Here is a 22,100-nt window from a genome sequence, read left to right as displayed (position 1 = left end):
CAGTATAGCATCCACTCAGAGGGACAAGAGCTGGCAGACAAAAGGGATTGTTGGTTTTAGAGACTATTTTCAGTTATCCTACTCGGGCTGAAGAGGAGCTACTCCACAAAAACACTTCAATTAGAGAGAGAAATGGCCAGAGAGTGAGAGAAAAAGAGAGGGGGGGGGGGGGGGTGCAAGACAAGAGAGGAGACAGGCAGCATGAATGGGAAAGAGATGGTGAACTATTTCTCTCTTACTGACCTCCTCACTCTGTTTCTCTCTTTCTCTTTTTCTCTCTCTCTCTCTCTCTCTCTCTCTCTCTCTCTCTCTCTCTCTCTCTCTCTCTCTCTCTCTCTCTCTCTCTCTCTCTCTCTCTTTCTCTCTCTGTGTCTGTTTGTCTCTCACCTTGCTCCTGACCCTCTCTTGGTCTGAGCTGTTAAAATAGGGTGTTTATTTGGTGAGGGCTCTTATGTGCCTCTTACAGAGCTATTGTTTCTGCTAGTGACACACACACACACACACACACACACACACACACACACACACACACACACACACACACACACACACACACACACACACACACACACACACAGAGAGAGAGACTCAAAACAAGAATAAGCCATATAGAAACAGCCCATTTGCCTGTCTGTTATCTGTATCCATTCACCTACTATATGTAGGGTTAGACAGCTGCAAGAAAATATTTCCTATGGAACAAAAGAAAAATATTTTTTCTTTGTGTGTGTAAAAACATAAAGATTCAAAGATTAAAAATTAGAGAAATCTCTCCAGTTATGACTTGGCTAACAAAAATGTTTTATGTGAAAGCAAACATGAAACCAAAGCATGTTTTTTTTTTTAAACAATCATCACATGTACAGTGTACTACAATTCAGCATGTGCAATCAAACTTGTGAAACACATATGGCAAATGTTTAAATGAGTACATGGGGAAAAAATCAATTTTCACATTTTAAGTAAAAACTGGACAGTCAAATGTGTCAGAAACAAACACAAATGTTCCTATATAAGAACTAACTTATTTCTTAAAAAGCATGTTTGTTGTGAGTTTTCAAATCAGAGTTCAACTCTTATTTCTAGAAGTTTTGACTTCTGTTTATATATAAAATATTAGCCTTGGTTGGCAACACAACACATGCTGCACTTTTACTGTGGAGTGAGCCTGTAGTTATAATTTCAGATCACCACAGGCTTTGAAGACACTGCTCTAAAATCAAACATGTTCTCTATGACCGCGTCGAACCAGCAGAGACACAGCGAAAGGCAAACAAACAGCCAATAGACATTATATTTCCACAGTTTTACTCTTTTTGATTTTTTTTTTCCTTTTAGAAGGAATCCATGATGCTCAGACTGAATGATGAGCTCTACAACGAGGTCACGGAGCAAATTCCTGCTCCGAGTGAAATTCAAAAGCCAGAGAGCCATTAGCCCTGCACTCCGGCTGCTCCGGTCGCTCCACGCATAACCCAACTCAACCAGCGCCACTCTGTATTGGCTAATGGGACTGTGGCTGCTTCAAATGGAGAAAAACTCTGGACTTTCTTTCTCTCTCTCACACACGCACACACATACACACATTTCCTTCTCTCTCTGCTAGATAATACAGAGTGAAAAACTAGGCCTGTCCACTGTAGACCTAATTAAAAGTAAGAATTAATGGAGAATGGAGGATTCAGAGAGAGCAAGCACAGAAAGAGAAGGAGGAGGGAGGAGGAGGGAGAGAGATTTGTTGGTTCAAATGTGTACTTTTTCTCTATTATTCAAATGAGCAGCCTGCATCTTTTCTAAAAATGCAGAGACACATTTAGCGTCCTGCACAAAGTAGACTTTAACTCTCTCTGAGGATTCTCACAGAAGATCATCCCTTAAACCAAAATTACACCCTGAATTTATCTTTGGCAAGATTTATGGCAGACTGCAAATGGAGGAAAATGTGCCACAGAAATTGTTCAATGTCTGGATGCAAAACTCAAGAAAAACTTATTTGAAGAAAAAAAAAAAACTACTGTAATTGATAGCTATCAGATGCAGTTTTCACTCTGACAGTAAAGAAACAACAGAAATTGAAAAACACCTAAAGTGGAGGCTTATTTGTCATATCACTTTTAAATGTATGAATATATGAGCATGAATATGAGAGTGAAAAAGGAGACCGTAGCTTTTAGAGTGTATACGAGGACTGCAGAGGTTACAGGCCTGCTGTTTGAACTTAAGGTCAATGTCTTACCTGTGACATCTGCTGCCATCAGTCCCTCAGCCTTGATGACTTTTACCTGCACTACACCGACATCTTTCAGGTTGTGCAATGACCTCCACAGGCTCTGAAACATCACAGGAACAGGGGTGACAGGTCAAAGAGGATGGCGAATTAGCATTTAAGAGAAAGGCAGGTCAATAGCCTGACATTTCATTAAAAGAGGAAAGGGTAGAATATGTCCTTTAACAGTCCTTATTTGAAAATGTACAGTAGCGCTGGCATTTATAGTGAGGTCTAAGAGAGGACAAATGACCGGATTTAATTTTGCTGAATAGCTGTGCTTGCTAGTTTGAAATGTTTCCTAACTTTGCACTTTTGAGATAAAAATGGAGCTTTACTGATATTGGTGAAGAAGATGAGACATTGATGGATATATTGTAAAAAGGTAAGAGTGAAGAAAAATAGTGTGTAGATATAAAGTAGAACAAATAGGCGTCATTATAGACAATAGGTGAGTTCAACACTACAGTACAACAAGTAGATCATAGAAAGTATTAAATCAGGATAGATTTCAGCACTTTACACATTCCTAACTCACAGTATGACGGCTGAATGTACAGAGCTGTCCCAAAACAGTCTGGTCATCCTCCCTCCATCCCTAGACCCATAGCTGCCACTTTGAGGCATCATTTTGTATGAATTATAAGTTGTTGAACCAAAAACTATCAGTCTGGATAATTGATAGATGGATAATTGAATGTGCTACGCTTAGAATAAGGTGTTCAGAGTGTAAAATAGCAGCAAGAAAATTAAAATATATCAAATGTGAAATATGTAACAAATGAACATAGAGGAAATTACAGCATGTCAGTATGATTTACAGAAATGTGATCTTATTGATATTAATGGCTCTGTAGAGGGCTCACTGTTTATTGCCAACACTTCTGTCTGTGTGTTTGTTTACTTCACAGAGAGACAGAGGGAGACAGTATCGGGCTGATAATATAATAATAGAGATATTGCAGTGAGGAGACACATCCAGTGGAGCGTGAATGGCAGTGATATTGTAGTTAGGAGGCAAACACACACACACACACACACACACACACACACACACACACACACACACACACACACACACACACACACACACACACACACACACACACACACACACACACACACACTGACCTCTACACTATCCAGTTTAAATCACCTGTTAACAAAATAGGAACAAAACACACACTAACACTCACAGTCGATAAACACAACTGTAAAACTGTAAATCTCACACACACTAAATCACACACCATTAACTTACATTTATATACACTGTCAAGAGATGAGGATGCAAAACATTCCACCACCATACTTTGTACAGGGTTTTAATAACCATGTACAATGAATTAATAATGACTGTACAAACTAGTTTGTATATCTGTTGAATAAAGGAAGACCTGTGGAGATCAGGTACCGACGCACACACACAAACATAAACTCGTGCTTTTGTTCACACCCAAATACTCAGGTATAAACACATGCATAGAAAACCTACACTGAGGCCAAATTTAGTAGCATGTCGGCGTGTCTTAAAAGCAGAGTGGAAATGCACTTCACTTCAATTTATTTCTCTCTCTCTCTGGCAATAACCCCTTCCATCCCCACAGGAGTAATTATAATTTAAATTTCAGAGTCAAGGCCAGGCTACAGACTTAATTCATTATTACCAACTCTGTCAGACTCTGCCTGTTTCCAGCGATATCATTGTCCAAAAGCTCTCTAAAGGAGATGAGAGGGGAGAGTGTGTGAAAGAAAGAGAGGGGGGAAAGAGTGTGTGTGAAAGAGAACATAGAGAGAGGGAGAGAGAGAGAGGGGACAACTCTCAATTTTAAGGCATGATTTCTCTGAAGATAAAGCTGCTTGTTGTGATTATTGAGGAGCAGCTCAGAAGAGAGACTCTGGGAGAAAAAGAGTCAGAGAGAGGGCATGAAGAAGGCGACAGGCGATGAGACGAGGGCAAACTAATCGCTGACTAGTTAGCATGTGTCAGTGTTCAACAGAAGAGCACAACAGGATGACGATTTCCCAACTGTAAGGATGGGGATCAAATGTCAATAACTTTTTTTGTACTGACTGAAATGTGTCAGCAGAGGATAAAAAAATTTCAAATTTTGAAAGTTGGCACTAAATAATCAATGTTTTCATTATTGTTTATTCAAATCTTCATTTAAAGCACCCCTCCCCTCCTCTTTTTGTTTCCTGTTTGAGCTTCACTTTAACACTGTAAAGCTAGCATTCATATGCTAAAGGAGGTAAATATCTCTTTGCTCACTTTAAATACCTAATCACTGAATTTGCTACATCACAGCAGGTTTAGAGCCAATTGTAGTCCAGTATACATCTTACACAAGTGTGATGTGGAAACTCGGAGCCTCCAGTGCACAAACACTGAGAGTGGACTTTACAGTGAAGCAGCTGACATCTTGCATTGACGTGTGTATTTTTATACGTCTTAAATGTCTTTAAATAAAAACTTTGCCAATGTTGGAATGTATTTCATTACTTTAGTTTAGATGACATAAAAAGTTATATGCTAAATGAAAAAGACTTTTTATAGAGAAACCTGTACTCTCAAAACTCACTGGCTCTAGTATCAAAAAGGCCCATATTCACACATAAAAAACACAAAATGGTAAAGATATCGAACAAAAAAAAAAAGAGACAAAATCCAATCTGTAATGTATGGATGCAAAGATATTTTTTCACCCTCCAACCCATCCTCCACAATCCATCCCTTCCTCCCACCATACTGACTCCCTGAGGGGACATTTGGGTTCAGCCTTGGTCCATGATTGGCAGAGAAAACAAACCCATCCTCCACAAGAATTTGAATACTCATGAGAAAGATAGTCAGCAATAGATGGACTGATAGACAGGTAGAAAGAAAAAGAGATGAAGGGAGGCCAAAACCAACCCCCACTCCCTCATTTATCCCTACCTACGCACACATCAGGTCTTATGGAGTGCAGCAGCAAGCAGGTGAGAAAAGGGGATACGTAGATGAAAGGAGGGAGGAACAGAGGAGCAAAGAGAAGGATGGAAGGACAGAGGTGGCTTTCATAAGACAAACCCTCACCCTGTTTGTGATTGACAGACACTGTCACTGTGGCGTTTTCTTCTTCCCATCTCTGTCACACAACACAGACACACAAACGAATTAGAGCCAGCATAGGCTTATGAATCGCTGTCATCTTTGCATCGTGCCACCTTTCATCAGAGCTGCTAGTAACATTTCACACACACAAATACACACAAACATACACGCATGCACACACACACACACACACACAGAGCATCTGCCCACCAGCTGCTCAGTTGAGGGGACATTTAATCAAATGACTGAAATGTTCAGATACAAACCAAATGCTAACATCTGATCACATTATAGTTTTTGCAGTTAGCACACAACAAATGAAGACTTCTACACGCCTTTTATTAAAAGAAAATGACACAAAACCTTATGTGACAGATCTCATATCATCTGTTTCCACAGTGTATTGCAGGACAATAGTGTCCACCATCAGCACACTCAAAAATGTAATTAACAAGTATATTGTCTGGTATGAGTAAACAAAATATGTATATAGTATGGATTTCAAGCACAGACGCTGTCTGTCAAAGCTTCTTTCAAAGTTTACTCTTTGCTGTCTTACACTTCACTGCAGCCCCTTATCTCACTTCCTGTCCAGGTTGTGTCCTTTATCTGTACCTTAGAGCAGTGCAAGTGTGGGTGGGTGGGAGAGGAACTGCATGTGTGTATGTGTGCGTGTGTGTGTGTGTGCACGCGCACATACATGGGGGTGGGTGGTGAAGTGCCACCACTTCAGCGGAGGTCACCACGTCCTCCTTCTCTCATCCACCCATCTTGCGGCCACCTCAGGCCCATTAAGAGCCATTAGTGTGTGTGGTCCTTTGCCATCATAATACATAAATCTCTTCCTCTCATTTTCCCTCTCTCTCTCTGTCCCTCTCTACTTCTGGGAAACAGTAATTAGGGATGAAGGAAAGGTTACAGTGAGCAATAGTACATCTAAGGCAGTTGTCACTAAGTGAGTGTATTGCACCGTGTTGCATATAGCCCTGCCGTCAGCTGCATTCAAAGTAGTTTGCACAAGAAATTCATGTGTACTCATTCACACACATACATGCAAGTGTAAACAGGCATACGCAAACCTAGCACACACACACACACACACACACACACACACACACACACACACACACACACACACACACACACACACACACACACACACACACACACACACACACACACACACACACGTGTGCGCACAGAAACCCATCACAATGCAGAACAGCTAGAATGAGAGGGACATTAATGAGCTCTGCGCTAGCATCAGAACCCAGCACTCAGGTATCTATTATCTGCTTTCTTCAATGGCCACAGATAGGGATGTGGAAAAAACACCTGCCAAATGCAGCACAGTGACCTCACTGACACCATATGAGATATGGTGTGTGTGAGAGAGTGACAACAAGGACAGCTCTGGGATTTAAAATTAGTAATGTCATCACACAGACGCAGGTTATTAAAGTGGGTTTGTATGCATGAAGGTGAAAGTGTTTTTTTGGGTTTTTTTTTATAATATCCATACTTTGCAATCCACCACTACACACTTCACTAGCTCAAAGTAATGTGTGTGTTTTCATGATGAGCAGGGTGGGCCAAGCGGCTGAAAGCTGAGACAAGCAACGGGTTTCAATTGTCTTCTCTCCTTCATCCTATTTGTGATTATACCTGCTCTTTAAAGCTGTGATGATAACAGCATGGTACTTGTATTGCACTGCCAACCCCCTTCTTTTTATTAGATAGCTGTCGCATGTAGGTACTGTTTTTGCATGTGTCTGTGTACGCGTGCCTGTGTGTGATTAGCAGTACTGGATGCTTTGTGAAGGCTTGTGTTGGACAGCTGATTTCTACCTGATAAAACCAGCCAGTAAAAATGTGCCCGAGCACAATAGCATACACCTACACTAGCACATGCACACGCACTGGGCAGATTAGTGGGCTTTGAGCAGCACTGTTATATATTAGTGGTGGTACTTGGTCTTATCAGTGCTCTTTGATAAGGTACATCTTTATTAAATTCTCCAACTGAAAGACAGCCAGTCTGGAGAAAAGGAATATGTAAATAGGTAGAGACCATTCAAGTCTTCAAACCGACCTCACTGTGCCCCTCCATTTGCAACCCCCAACCTTCTTCCATCCTCTATCTCTCCATCCCTTCATGTAACAGGAGGGCCACAGTGGTGACAGACAAAGAGCTGATGCTGCCGGGCGAGCGGGACAGAGATGGGGAGTGCAAAAGAGAGAAGGAGGCAGGAAAAAGAAGTAGGCGATGGAACGAAAATGTCTCGCCTTCAGCCGAGCAGAAAAACGGGGTCTACATGAGTTGTGAGAGAGGTGAAATAGCTTTTTCTTTTCATTTTACACGCCTTCCCTTCCCGGTGCAACCCTCACCCTTTACCTCTCGCCCCCTATTACACACATACAGACACAAACACACACACACATACACTCACGCTCCCTGCCCTCATTTTGTGACTGTGAGAAGAAGCACAGCGTGTGTGTATCTCGGTCCTAGAGCTCCCCCCTCTGATCTTGGGTGGTTGCTGCAGCGCGGAGGAGAGTGGTCGACCTCCTGTGGCTAGCCAATAAGGCATCGCCATGGTTATTTAGGTCGTGGCACCCGTGTTCGGCCTGTGGAGCCTCGCCGCTTGTGCTCATGCACACATTAAAAGACGCAAACACACACGGGCTGGGACATACCGTTAACTGAAATTAGACCACTTCCCATAATCACACTGACTCTCACAAACACGAAAAGTTACTTATTGTAAAGTGTGTGAACAGACACATGCTGCATATGCTCATAGACAAGCACTCATAAATGTGTTTCAACTAAACCTCCTATGGAATAGGTGTAGTAATGATGAAACACATGTTGTCCCATTTTTCTCTTAAATCAAATTTTATAATTGAAACAGCAAGTTTTCAATATCTACCATTTTTCTATTAAAATAAGTCATGACTTCAAGCTAACATGACTGCAGCACTGAGTGTTAATACAACAGGGCATTCAGTTGATGTGTGGAGAATTGTTACATGTCAATGAAATCTATTGAAAGTGTGTGCACGAGCATCTGTGAGTGATGTGTGAGCGTGTCTTTGTGGTAAGGACTAAGGATGACAGGGTGTGAAGGGTTAACTAGGCTAAGACAAAGACATAGGCTGAAACCATTGTGTTGAGTGGAGGGCCTCTGGAGCAGATGGGGCCTTAGGGCTTTCGATTTCGCTCTCATTCTAAAACTAAGCTCAAATCAATGACAACAGTCTAACAAGCAGAGAAATTTTACACACAAATAACTGAGCCCGCATGCATTAATCATAAATCTGCACACATCTCTGTAGGATGCTGATGCAAACAAACCAGCCTGAATCCTCCAAATAGTTATTCCCATCAGCTCATCTCAGTGCTGCCTGTTATAAACTTGTGATCTCCCTTCTCCTTCCCTGACCTCTCAATCCGTCCATTTCTTCCTTCCTTCCCTGTGTGCACCCCATCATTTCCCTCGCTCTCCACGTCTTACTTCAAATCTTGCCCGGTGGATTTTCTGTCAAATCTTAGCACATTTACTGGAGAAAAAATATACTCCTTTGGATGAATAAGTGCGATTCTTCAGAGCATGTGAATAAACAGTGACTTTATAACACTCATCAGTCTGATGATGAATATCTGAGGGAGTTATTGTTTGACACATCAGGCTGACACATAACGCAAAAGAAACAATAGTTCTCATTGTCTTTACAACTTGGACATTTCGACATGTGTCAGACAGCCATCAATTTGCGCAACACGCCTCAGTGCCAGGTAAGATGGGCAGTCAGTAAGGAAGGGGCAAATGCATGAGATTCAGTTTACTTGTGTGTAAGATTTGCTGTATATGTGTGTAAACAAATTAAAGCAAGGAAATCAAGCACACACATGGATTGAAAGTACTCCATGGAGTATTAAGGAAACTGCACCATACTGGTCATTGTGTATTGTGTATTACATTTTTTCCTGATTTTATCTTCTATCATTTTATAGCATTTTGTCTGGAAGAAGGCAGTCGACACCACAGTTCTGCTGGGTTAGCGGTCTTTCTAATGTTGAGGTATTTCAGTTGAGCTCTCCACTCTGAGTATTTTCCTTTCGCACATGTTCACTCTGTGGTCACGTTTCCATGGACCTTAAAAGCTGTAAATGTTTAATTCGATTGTTTCTCCCTGGTTGGAATAAATATATACTGTCTACGTATGTTTGCACCATGTGGGGGTAACATTAGGTTATAATGTAGTGAGAGAAAGAACATATGAAGTTAGCAGCTGTGAATGTAGCAGTTTAGGCTATTTGTCAGTGAATAAATGCTGCAACTCCTCAAGACACGACGATGGGTTAGCTTAACCTGACAACTTCACTTAAAGTGTAGTGGTCAGGCTGCACTCAGCCACTCCTAAACAGAGAGCAGAGGATTGTCTGGCTGCTGAACATTTTGACATATCCCCCTGATTTATTCATGATTTTTTGTGTGCATATCACACAGCTGTTTAATGCGTTGGTGCATGTAATCACCAGAACGTATTACATCACGTGCAGCTGTGAACTGCTGACCCGAAATCAATCGGAATGATTTTAATCAGAATGAACAAAAAGTGAGCATGTAACTGCAGCTAATTTAATCTATTTTATCCTAAACTCATTCACACAAAGTGAAGCAATCTTACAATAATACTAACTCACATATCTCTGCATGATCTGGTGTCTCTCATGTGGGTCGTCCAGCATGTTGACGGACAAGTCTGAGATGGAAACAGCGGCGGATGCAGTGAGTGTGACCAGCAGCACCAGCACACCTTCGCCTTCCTCTAGCGGCATGTCCAACTTGTGTGTGTGTTCTTTACTGAGAAGCGAGAGGTCGATTGTACACCTAAAGCACACACACACACATAAACACACACACAGAATTACAGCGATAAAGTTTTGTTTATATTTTGTGGGAAATCTGACTTGGTTAAAACATAGGCTGATAAAGAGAAAGCTGAGCAAACCTACAGACAAGACAATGAAGGCTACACTAGTTTGCAGGAAAATACTATGTACTATCATTATTATCAAATTAAATTAGTTATCATTTCATCAAAAAAAAACTATATATATATATATATATACAGTATCACTCAAAAGTTTGGACACGCCTTCCCATTTGCTTTAATGATAAAGTGTGTCCAAACTTTTGACTGGTACTGTATATTGCATGTTGCAATTGAGCATAGCAATAGCAACACCTTAACAATAGTATACACATAGCACGAGTCATTTGTGTAGGATACACAGTTGCAACTGCAGACAACTTGGCCAAAGCTGACGCAATTAATACCTGTAAGTAGGCACTTGAGAGCATCTTCTCTTGGCTGAATTGATTTTCTGGCATGCCCTTAATATATCTGTAGTTAATATCAAGGCAGGCCAATAGTAATTATTGGACTTGGGTCAAAGAGTTCAAAGCAAAGGCTTCCTCAAATGCCTTCATGCCGATGAAAAAACTATGAAAAATTAATTTCCCCAGGAAATGGCCTAATATTCAGCTAGGGATTCCATTTTCCGTTTTAGGGACTGCCATACGTTGCAGTAATCAACTGGATATTGAACAGGAAGTAAAAAATGAGTAAATCCGGACAAATGACACTTTGGACTAATATTACCAGTAATAATGTCATTATGCAATCTACCTTCTGAATAGTACCTCTAATAAGTATTTAATTCTGGTAAGCTGTTCTACCTACACCATCAGCAGAAGAAAGATATATTTATATAGCTTACAGAAAGACAGAGAGATTTCTGTACCTTCCCATGAAGTCATCCTTCTTGCCAACATCTTTGTCCCAGACTGTAATATCCACATACCCACCCTGCTCCTCATACAGGTGGAAGTCAAATTGTTCTCTCCACTGAGGATTCAGTGTTTTGGGAATTGTCTGAGATTACAACAGAAGGAAATACATTTTATGTGTCTTTATATAACATTTGTAAGCTAATAACATACAGTAGATGGTTTATAGACTGTAAGGGTCCATAGTCATCAGCTGCAGAGTTAAAAATACAGTGAAAAAAAAATAAATTGTTGATAGAAGATTTTAGCTGAGTTCAAATGTTCAAATAACTGTTTAAAGTCATATGAAGAAAATATTCTCAAAAAGGAGTGTTTACCTTGCTCTTGTACTTTTGGTGCCCCATCCTGAATTTGACGTAAGGGTCACTGAGGCCGTTGGCATCCATGGGCTGGAAGCCGCGACCTTCTATAAGACTGATGCTGACTATACCTCGCCACAGCTGGGCTTTTCTGTGCACATCTGACAGACGCATACTCTGATACTGTAACAAGTAAACACACATTCACAGAAACAGTTACGCACAGACATGCATACGGACACATGCATGTACACAAACACACACACACACACACACACGATAATTAACCACAAGATAGAACTTTTAGGCATATATATACTTTGTAAACCGGAAAACAATCAGCAGTAACACACCAAAATACATCAAGACAAAACAGAAATGAGCAGGCAAAACACATACGGCAACACTGGAGCACAAAATGAGATCATTTAACACTATTTATTCCTGTGGTCTGAGCTCACCTGACATGCCAGATCATCACTGAATGACATTCATTCTATTCAATCAGCAACTGTTTTGAACCCTAAATGATTTCTAGGGGTTGCTGAGAAACTCTATCACTGTTGATAGTAACATTTTTTTTGCCTTTGTTGAAAAATGAATGAATTTACGAATAACATTTTTACTTTTAATTAACTGTAGAAGAAACTGCTCAAAGTCTGCACAAGAATATATACTTCATTGCATCAGTGTGATCTTTTTTTTGGTAAAAATTAGAAATATAATGAATGACCTGGAAGCAAGTGACCAAAAATGGGCAAACCACTGAGATGCAGTGCCTCTCGCAACATTTCTTATTCCATCTGGCCATACTGTAAGTTGACATCACTGCAAATTCAGATTGATGATTTTATTACATATTAAAGTCTATTTTTTCCAACAGTTGCCTCACCACTTACAGGCCTATTTAACCTCTCTTTGAATCATGTCAGTATCCTTCACTAAAACAAAGAGCAGGGTATTTATTTGTCAAACAAATACACCCTTCTCTCACTCCCTCTCCGCCTTTCTCTCCCCTCCTTCCTCGTTAGTGAGAATTTATTAGCATAGCTTTTGTTTTGTGAGTGAATTTCATTAAACTCTGAACAAACCCTGCCTCACAAGCGCAGGCCTTTGATCTGGAGACGGAGCCTCTTAATTTCCATTCTCCAGACATTAAACAATGCGAATAGCCCCCTGCAATACAGCCAACCTCCCATACAGCAACTCCCACCTCTTTCATTTCTCCTGTACACTTGCTGCTAACACACTGTATGCTAATGATGAGAGGTCGCCGTTATGTCCTACTCGAGCACAATCCTAATTGTTTCCTTGTTTTGTTGCTACGCATTTCTTGTTACAGAAAACCATGGGCTATTTGGATTGGAAATCCATTTCCCTCTGCCAGAGCACAGCAGGAGCGAGATCATGCACAAAGATCTTCAGAGGCTGAAAGTCTTACAGCAGATACCCAAGTTACATTTAAAAACTAACACACGGTTCAACTTCTGTCAGCCATTTGGATGAAGAAAAACGTTTGAAGTGCCAAAATAAGCAGTTTGCCTCGTGCTGAAGTTAGAGAGACCTGGATTTAATATGCCTCTGACTCATAATTATTATCTCAAACTACTTCTTGAATAGTTTGCATCTTCTACTGTGGGTTCAACACACATAGATGCTTCATTAAAAAGAAGTAGTTGTGTAAAAATAACTGTACTGTAAGCAGTCGAGCACAAAGGCAGGGAGGGACTCAGGAGCAGCGCCTTTTTTGGTGGGGTAGCACAGTAGCTAGTTAGTTAGTGTTTGAGCTCATTCCCGAGTCACAGGCGGGGTGGCCCAGTTTGGAGGCTTCAAAGGCTCGGTTTGGGGAAGCGCGATACAGCAGGACGTCTGCCCAGCTCCAACCAAGCACACTTCAAATGTGTATCTGTGTCTCTTGGTGGTTATCAAACTTTTTACTGTTAGTTACGGGAAAGTGAGAAGGTGCAATTCAGGAGATTGAAAGTGAAATGGAGTTTTCAAACTCATCCACTGTTTCTTGCTCAACTTTCTTGACTTTTAAACAGCAAGGGAAAATATACCAAAAACTTCAATAAATGAGAATTATAAACAAACATATGTGAGTAAACCAATTTATGTGCACTAAATTGTTCCATATAAAAAAAGATAGGTGCTACATGCATGAGCCAATGAGAAGAAGCAGGTCCTCAACTGGCATGCCCTCTGTTCAACCTGACAGCCCACACGAATTACAAAATGAAAGCAAAAGGTAGCAATCTCTTATGTATGATAAGATGTGAACTCAAAAGAATGTGAACTCCAAAGGATTTTCACTTGACATAAAGGGGTCTAAGAGTCATTCAACAGAATCAACAATCAACAAGCATTCTTATTGCACAGTAGATTTGCTGTACAGGACTGCTTTAAAACCCCGAAAAGCAAACCAATTGCTTTATTTTCTCACACAGCAGCTGCAATAGACTGTGCAGATCAAAGGTGGAAGAAGCATGAATATATAGTACTAGGGGCTCAAGTTGAGCAGAAGTGTTAAAACGTTTAAACTGCTGAAAAGGACAAAGCTTGAAATACTAAATATGCTTAAAACATATTCCAAAAAACGAAATATAACAAAAAGTCACTGTAATGCATTACTTCCACCCTTGTTGTCTATTTATATAACTTTTCTCTTCATACTCATGAATAGACACAGGCACGTTGGCACATGCATTTCATAAAACAGAGTTTACATGACCTCAGGTGATGTAAAAATAGATGTTTTGGTGGTATATTGCAGCCTGTGGAAAATAAGCCGGTGACAATGAGAACCAAAGAACTGATAAAGAAAGAAAACTGGTAATACCACTGTGGGAGGAGGAAAAGAAGGGAGGAAAGGAGAGGGCCAGGGAGACTCCATCCATGAACCAGGACACCAGTGAAGAGTGCAGGAAAGGTGAAGTGCAGTGCGGTCGGTAGTGGGGTTACAGTACATTTGGAAGTTTGTGGGTGGGGGAGTTACATGCTGTTTTAGTTTACCTTACTAGATCGCTTCCAGTTCCTTCTCAAAAGCATGGTCTGTAAATGAGACAAAGCGGTTACAGAGCACCCCCCACTGTCTCCCACTTAGAGCTGCAGGGTCAGAGGTTAAAGGGCATGGGGTGTATGAAGATCAGATGTTAGCCCTGGCCTGGTGCAAGGGAGGGTTAGATAAGGAGTGGGGGCAGTTGTCATTCATGCAAGTTAAGTAAAGCAGGAAGTGTATAAGAAGCAGTCTTACTTGTCATATGGTGTTATGAAGTATTTTCATACACAGACATGCGCACACACGTACAGATAAACATGTATGTATACATTAGCAGCAGTTTGTGCCTCTCATACTGTATAACCATCATTCTTATACTTGATACTTTGTGCATTTCCATTCATAGACCCAAAAAAAGACAGCGACTGAAAATGAGACTGCTTACGTGTTTGCTTTGCTTGCTTTTTACTTCGTTTGGGTCCAATAATGACACTTTGCGAAACAATTAAACATTGTTCTTCCAAAGTTTCAACTATAAAAATAATCATTACCCAAGAGGACTATTTACATGTGCACAAATAAACTCACATAATGTCCAATTTCCAATGTCATCACAACACTCAACTTGAAAATAAGCATTATGTAAAGCAAACACTGTTGATGCTGTATGATTATTGCAAAGACCACATTATTAACAGTTTAACAGAAGATTAATTTAAAAGTAGATTAAAGGTTCAGTATTCATCCCTTGCCATACCAGTAGATGGCAACAGAGAGTGTCATCTATAACCTTGTACTCATTTTCTTCACAGTTGGAGAAATCCAAAATGATGCTTAACCTAAATAGAGTTTATTTGTTCTGTCAAATGTGGACTCTCTGAACTACAGTACTAAATAAGCAGCAGAATTAAGACATCAGATCAAAAGGAATAAAATATTTCCCCCATGACTGTGCCTTGTTCCGGATCGAGCATGCAGGGGTCCAATTAACCAAACAAATAATTGAACAGAAATAAATGCAACTCTGAAACATCGAGCACGTCCGCAGAGGCACCAGCCAACATAATTAGGAAAGAGAATCCAGTGCTCTTTGAACATGGAACTTTTTTCACAGAACATATTAATTACACTTGTGTTTATGCATATGTATTTGCTGAGTTGAAGAGTTTCCAGTAACAGAGGATGAATGAAGCCAGCACATTTCAGTTCAACAAAGCCTGCCTCGCTTCGTGATGTACGTGCACAGAGTTCACTTAAACTAAAATAACACTTTGAATAAGAATATTATAAAATTGAAATTGATTTGTTTGGTTTCTTACTGAAAAAACAGTTATGCTTGACTTAATTATTCAGGTTTTCTATATTTAGCTACAGTATATCAGGCATATTATTCTTTATCTTGGAATAATGTATTCAAAATGATAATAGCAGGGTAAGTAAAATAGGGAGGTATGATTCCTCTTTATGAGAAGGAAAAGTAATGTTTGCAGGAAAAGTGACGGAAAGAGAGATGAATGAGTAATCTGACAGTGACTGAGTTTATTTAGTTTTCTTACAGCATCCCTCAGGTCTCCCTCCTTCGGTGACAGAGTCACAGCTAGTTCCAGGCTACCCAGGTTATGTTCAGGGTACTGCGGGTCCTTCAGGTCCAGCGTCACATCCAGTGTCCTACAGGGAAGCACAGTTAACCAGGTTCACATAAAAAGCCATACTATACTAATATTGTATATTCATAGCTATGCAGTGTATCAATTCCACATTCATGTGCATAAATAAATGCATGCAGATATGAAAAATCCAACTATCTTATCACAGAGTGAAGACACAGAGTGTAGTCAGTTAAATTCACTCCCTAACTGACTGACATGTGCTTTAAAACAGTGAGTAACACTACACAGTAAAATAAACTTGAACAACTAATTCTGATGAACAGGGTGAGTTTATCTTTGGAAAATATAGATAGATCATTTGACATTGTAACATCCCTCTCTTGGTGCCTGCTGCTTGTGTGGTTGGTTTGACTTCCTGCCAGCTGGAGAGGACATCAGGAAACTGTGTATACCAGAGTAAATTAGGCCTCAGCCTATTTAAGAGGCTTCATTTCTAACATCTTTCTCTTCTCTTCCTCCCAGGCCTCCACCAGCCAGTTTGGTTAGAATTTGTGTTTTTGTTTTTTTGCACGCATCACACACTACACTTGACCACACACTGAATTAATTATGGACTTAGCTGACTAACATTATTATTTTATTTGAGGTTAAGTTGACAATAAATGGCATTTTTAATTGCTTCATTCATGTGTGATTCCCTATTGTCTTGGAGTCTTGGCCAGTTCATGATAACATATACAATGTAAATTATATTGAAAAATTGAAATGTAAAAATGCAAAACTATTGCGCATCTTTCTAATAAAAAAAGTGCACACAATAAACAATGTCATGTTAACATTATGCTTTTTTCCAGCTGAGATATTCACACTGAAAACTATGGCACCAACTCTTGTAAAGTGATTTATGATAAAAGAGATTAGGTAAGTGGCAGCATCTCTATACAGCAGAAAGTCATCAACTTTTAATAGCTAGAAAATGCAATTTCAGAAGAGATTTTGTATGACTGCTGAAAGCTGAAATTAATTGTCCTGCATTTTTGGAAATTGAATTGCTTTGACATTCTACCAAGACTAATAATGTTGGCTGCAGGTGGGATCAAATTTACGATCTATTGTTTTTAAGACAGCAATGCTATGCACTGTGCTTACATGTGACACAGCAAACTATAGGCGACATCAGATTTTTATATTTAGACTTTTAATTGCATAAAAAATAAGTGTTGCAGCTCTGACATTCTAATATTATAGGGCACTAGACCCACATTGAATTATGGCATATAATAATGATATAAAGACACTTTGCTAATAGGCAAAATGTTGATTGAGTGCTGAGTGCAAAATGAGTGCTGCCCCGGGCAGGTATTGAACTCAGAACCCTGTAATCTAATAAGGAAACTGACCATGAACAGATTTAACCACTGAGAAGGCAACGATCCCATGAATATGAATATGATTACATCTCTGAAACATACAAAGCTACTAGCTCAAAGATATGATTATTAGTGGCAGCAGGAGTTGTTGAGCATGACAATGTATAATATGTGTACACAGAGAATCTGTAAGTTTAAGAAACGGCAGTGAGAGGGGACACACAGGCTGCTGATTGGATGGCAGTCAGTGAGAACATGACAGTGCTTTCCCTATCAATTAAGGTTTAGAAACTATAATTGCTGTGGACTATATGTTTATTTTTTGAGAGAGAGGAGGCTTGAGGGAACATTTCAAGATGTGATGTGTGCTTGGAGAGTTAAAACTGTGGGAGTGAGACGTGTTAAAAAACTGTTTTTCTGGTCTAAAAATATCTCTGCTCTGTCCTGTGCCTGATCACATGACACGCTGATAAGGTCTGAAGACTGCTGTAAAAGCCCTCAAGTTGGACTTCAATCACTCAAAAAACCTGCAGCCATTATGCAATTAAATTCCTCTTCATATACTTCTCTGTGCTATAAAAAACAAATGTATCCCTGATGTGCTTCGTGAGGTTTGAGGTGAGTTTCCAAAGGCTGCCACAAGAGGGAGACCACAGGCTATATTTGATCAGGATGAGTTCATTAAATGTGAGAAAAAAGAGGCAGCTGCCTGAACAATCACTAAACGCTGAACATGTATTGTCTCTTGACAGATTATGAGGCACATTATACAGCTAGCAACACTAAAATATTAGCAGAGACACAGCAAAGAAGAGTTTAGTAGAAAGACAGGAGAGAGATTAGAGGATAAGGGAGGTGTTAATATAAAAGAAAAGAGGAAATAAGTCAAGGCAAAAAGATAAGAAAGACCTTAGATGTTCCAGTGACTCCATGTAGAGGTATGCTGAGCCCATGAAATCATCCTGAAGTCCAAAGTCATAGTCAAAAACCTACAGAGACACAATGCATTGTAAATGTATTCTGTTTCTGACATGATTTGCAGACTTTTCATAACTGGCTTAAAAAGGAAGTTTACAAAACATTGTGTGTTCATGTCCAGTGAGACTGAACAGCCCCACAAAATAAAGCATCAATTTATATTAAAGCAGGAAGGCAATGGTGCTCAGGATTAATCTGCTGTACCTTGACATACAGTGGGTCCCTCAGGGTCTCTACCAGAAGGCTGACTCTCTCCTCCCAGACTGGGTTGAGGTTTTTATGGATGGTCTTACTCCTGAACACCTCCTTCCCTGCAATCTTAAACTTCACATATGGGTCACTGGTCCCTGGGGATGAAAAACATCAGACACACAGGATTAAGCTACATACTGCCTATCTGACTATCTACAGGGTAAATTATTAGGGTCAAATTAAAGAGTTTAAGTAGATTGCCTTCTTCAACAGTTCACTTCGGGAGTAATATCTACTGTATATCATATGTACAATTGGGATTGGGATTCATATTAGCTTTGCATGCTGATGGTCAAAAAAGAATACATAACCACTTTCTTTCTCTTACATCATTTTTCCAACCAGAAACACAAAGAACGTGGCACACATTACTTTGAAGGCCTAAGGAGAGTACCAGGTGTGTCATGTGACTCGTGGTCTACTGTGGATGAAATGGGTCCCATACAGTGCCTATATTTGACCACTAGATGTAGCCATTGATTTATGTATTATTGTGCCGAAGTAACAGCTGATTTTGGTGTGAAACTTCATTCTTTCTGATAAGTAATATTGAGCATGAATTGGACCTGCCAGCTTACAACCATTTCACAAATAAAAATAGTATGTGCACAATTTAAAGTTTGATCCAACATGCAGAGATGTAAACACACAAATATGCACAAAGCCCAACAGTATATAACACACACACACACGCACAGACACACAGACACACAGACAATGCATTTGATAAGGTACATGAAATGCAAACAGGCTACTAGGTCTATATTATAAATCTCTCTCTATGCATTCACCATTCACATGTTATTGCCATGAAATATGAGCATCAATCTTTCTCTCCATTTCTGTCTTATTCTACCCTCCTACTCCCAAAGGTCCATGAACTACAGCATAAGTCAAGTGGTATGACAGGCAAAGAATGTCAGAGTCCAGGTAAAAACACACCATAATGGCAGAGAAACCGGTCAACAATTTAATTTCTTAATGACATTCAGTCCATCAGAAAAGTTCATAAGTTCATAAGGTCATAGGCATATGAATAAATACAACAAGCCACAACACCGATTTGGAGAGACTGAAACATATTCATGATGGCAGTGGTTTGCATTCAGAGACATATTTGTCTTTGAGATAATCAGGTTTACTGGCTTGGCAGTCTGCTCACGTCCAGATTTAGATCAAAATTAAATGTCCACTGGGATCTGGTCGGGTCTAATCACAGGCATTTCACATATATACATATTTAATGCACATGTACACATACAAAAAGTACATACAAGCTGCACAGGGAGGCTCATTTCCTTTTATTAATGATTTTTTTGTGAGCACTAGGTTTCTCTTTGGACAGTGCAGTAATGAGACACCACAATGTTTCGCATTGAGGGAGTTCCAGATACTGCATGTGATATTAGGACAGTAGGTGAAACACTCATTGTAAGCAAAATATACATTAATAAACCTTTTGTCCATTTGTTTTAGTATTTGCACTTTCTGCAATGTTTAGGTTTCTACAGATTCAAAAAATGTAACATCTATCATTCAAAATACCATTAAACTAATTTAAACATAAAGGTCATATGAAGATAACGTTGGGTTACTTAACGTAATCCCTGGTTCTTTGATAACAGAGTGAGGTGTTTCACTATGGGAATCGCCTTGGCGTGTCCTACTAGGGAAGCTCCAATGACACAACGTCTGTCTGTGACAGACAGGTCGAGCTGTGCTGGGGCCCCGCCCCTCATACTCTTACAGCCGACCGGCCCCTAACTCCTCATTCTGGAACGTTTTCTTTCCGTGTCTATGCGAGGAGGGACGTGATGGTGAAACACCTCACTCTGTTATCAAAGAACCAGGGATTACGTTAAGTAACCCAACGTTCTTTTTCTAACTTCGTTCGGTGTTTCACTATGGGAGATATAGCCCACTCCCGGATTGCATCAGTCTCCCGAAGCCCTGGACAATTCAAAGCCCGGTAACGACAGATCCCGGTCTGTTTGCCTCCAACACCGCCTGCGCTACAGACGGCCCTGAGACATCCAGCCTGTAGAACCTTACAAAAGTGTGGGGCTTAGCCCAGCTTGCCGCCGCACAAATGTCCTGCACTGACACTCCCCTGAACAGGGCCCAGGATGTGGCCATGCCCCTGGTGGAATGAGCCCTCAAACCCTGGGGGGGCTGCAAACCACTACAGCCATAAGCCAGAGATATGGCCTCCACAATCCAGTGGGACAACCTCTGGCGGGACAACGGCTTGCCCTTATGTGGAGTGGCACAGGACACAAACAGCTGGTCACTTTTCCTGAACCCAGCTGTCCTGCTCAGATACACATGAAGCGCCCTGACCGGGCATAATGTGTTAAGCTTCTTCTCCCCAGCTGAGGAGAAGGGAGGCGGGTGAAAAGCCAACAGCTCCACTGTGGGACACCTGTAACCTGACTCCACCACCTTAGGCACAAAAGCAGGGTTGGGCCTGAAACAAACCATGGTGAGCCCTTGTGAAAACTGCAAACAGGAAGGCCGTATGGATAAAGCCTGTAGGTCGCTCACCCCGCTTTGCTGTAGTCAAAGCCAAGAGTAAAGCTGTCTTCAGAGAAACAAACTTCATCTCTGCCACCTCCAACGGCTCAAATGGGTGGAGAGAGAGGGCATTCAGCACCACGGATAGCTCCCACAGGGGAACCAGGGGTCTGGAAACTGGGAGCTTGCGCCTTGCACCTTTCATAAAACGACAGACTAAGGGATGTTGCCCGGCGGGCTTATCCCCAAAGCCCACGTGGCACGCAGAAATGGCAGCTAAATACACCTTAACAGTGGAAAAAGCCTTGCCTTTGTCCACCAAATCCTGCAGGAAACACAGCAGGTCCACTACTGAACACTGGAAAGGGATGATGTGCTTCAAGTCACACCACTCCTCAAAGACCCGCCACTTGCCACTATACAGAGAGCGAGTGGAGGAAGCTCTTGCGTTCTGGATGGTGTCAATGACCTGCTCTGGCAGGCCTGCTGCACTCAGACTCCACCTCTCACGGGCCAAGCCCAGAGTGCCATGCGGTCTGGGTGCGGGTGGTAGATCTCCCCGTTCGCTTGGGACAGAAGATCCCTGCGTATGGGGAGTGGCCACGGTTCGCCCACCAGCAGCTGTATTATTTCCGCCATCCAGTGTTTGGATGTCCACCGAGGCGCTATCATGATTAGTGACAGGCTCTGCTCCCTCACTCTGATTAGAGTCGGGGAGATCAGGCTGAGCGGGGGAAACGCATAAAGCAGCACGTCTGGCCACGGGTGTGCTAGAGCGTCCACACCCAGAGGTGCATTTACGTCCGACAGGGAGAAAAACAGCGGACATTGCGCGCTTTCTCGCGAGGCGAATAGATC

At 41.0% G+C, this 22,100-nt stretch overlaps 1 protein-coding gene across 6 annotated transcripts in view; it reads right to left on the bottom strand.

Moving 5' to 3' along the window:
- LOC133978472 (multiple C2 and transmembrane domain-containing protein 1-like) overlaps positions 1–22,100 on the bottom strand; it is a 149,126-nt gene that overhangs the window by 51,233 nt on the left and 75,793 nt on the right. For 3 of the 6 annotated variants that reach the window (XM_062416715.1, XM_062416717.1, XM_062416720.1), the window contains 8 exons: positions 18,681–18,823; positions 18,408–18,487; positions 16,075–16,186; positions 14,533–14,571; positions 11,539–11,703; positions 11,176–11,306; positions 10,072–10,258; positions 2,237–2,330 (listed from right to left, as the gene is read on the bottom strand). In XM_062416715.1, the coding sequence (XP_062272699.1) occupies positions 2,237–2,330; positions 10,072–10,258; positions 11,176–11,306; positions 11,539–11,703; positions 14,533–14,571; positions 16,075–16,186; positions 18,408–18,487; positions 18,681–18,823 (951 nt within the window). Of the gene's footprint in view, positions 1–2,236; positions 2,331–10,071; positions 10,259–11,175; positions 11,307–11,538; positions 11,704–13,531; positions 13,541–14,532; positions 14,572–14,896; positions 14,903–16,074; positions 16,187–18,407; positions 18,488–18,680; positions 18,824–22,100 lie in introns of all 6 variants that reach the window. The other 3 variants (XM_062416716.1, XM_062416719.1, XM_062416718.1) reach the window with 3 other exon arrangements.

The sequence above is a fragment of the Scomber scombrus genome, chromosome 4, assembly GCF_963691925.1.
Source record: "Scomber scombrus chromosome 4, fScoSco1.1, whole genome shotgun sequence".
Taxonomy (NCBI): domain Eukaryota; kingdom Metazoa; phylum Chordata; class Actinopteri; order Scombriformes; family Scombridae; genus Scomber; species Scomber scombrus.
This window is presented reverse-complemented; position numbering and strand designations above follow the sequence as displayed.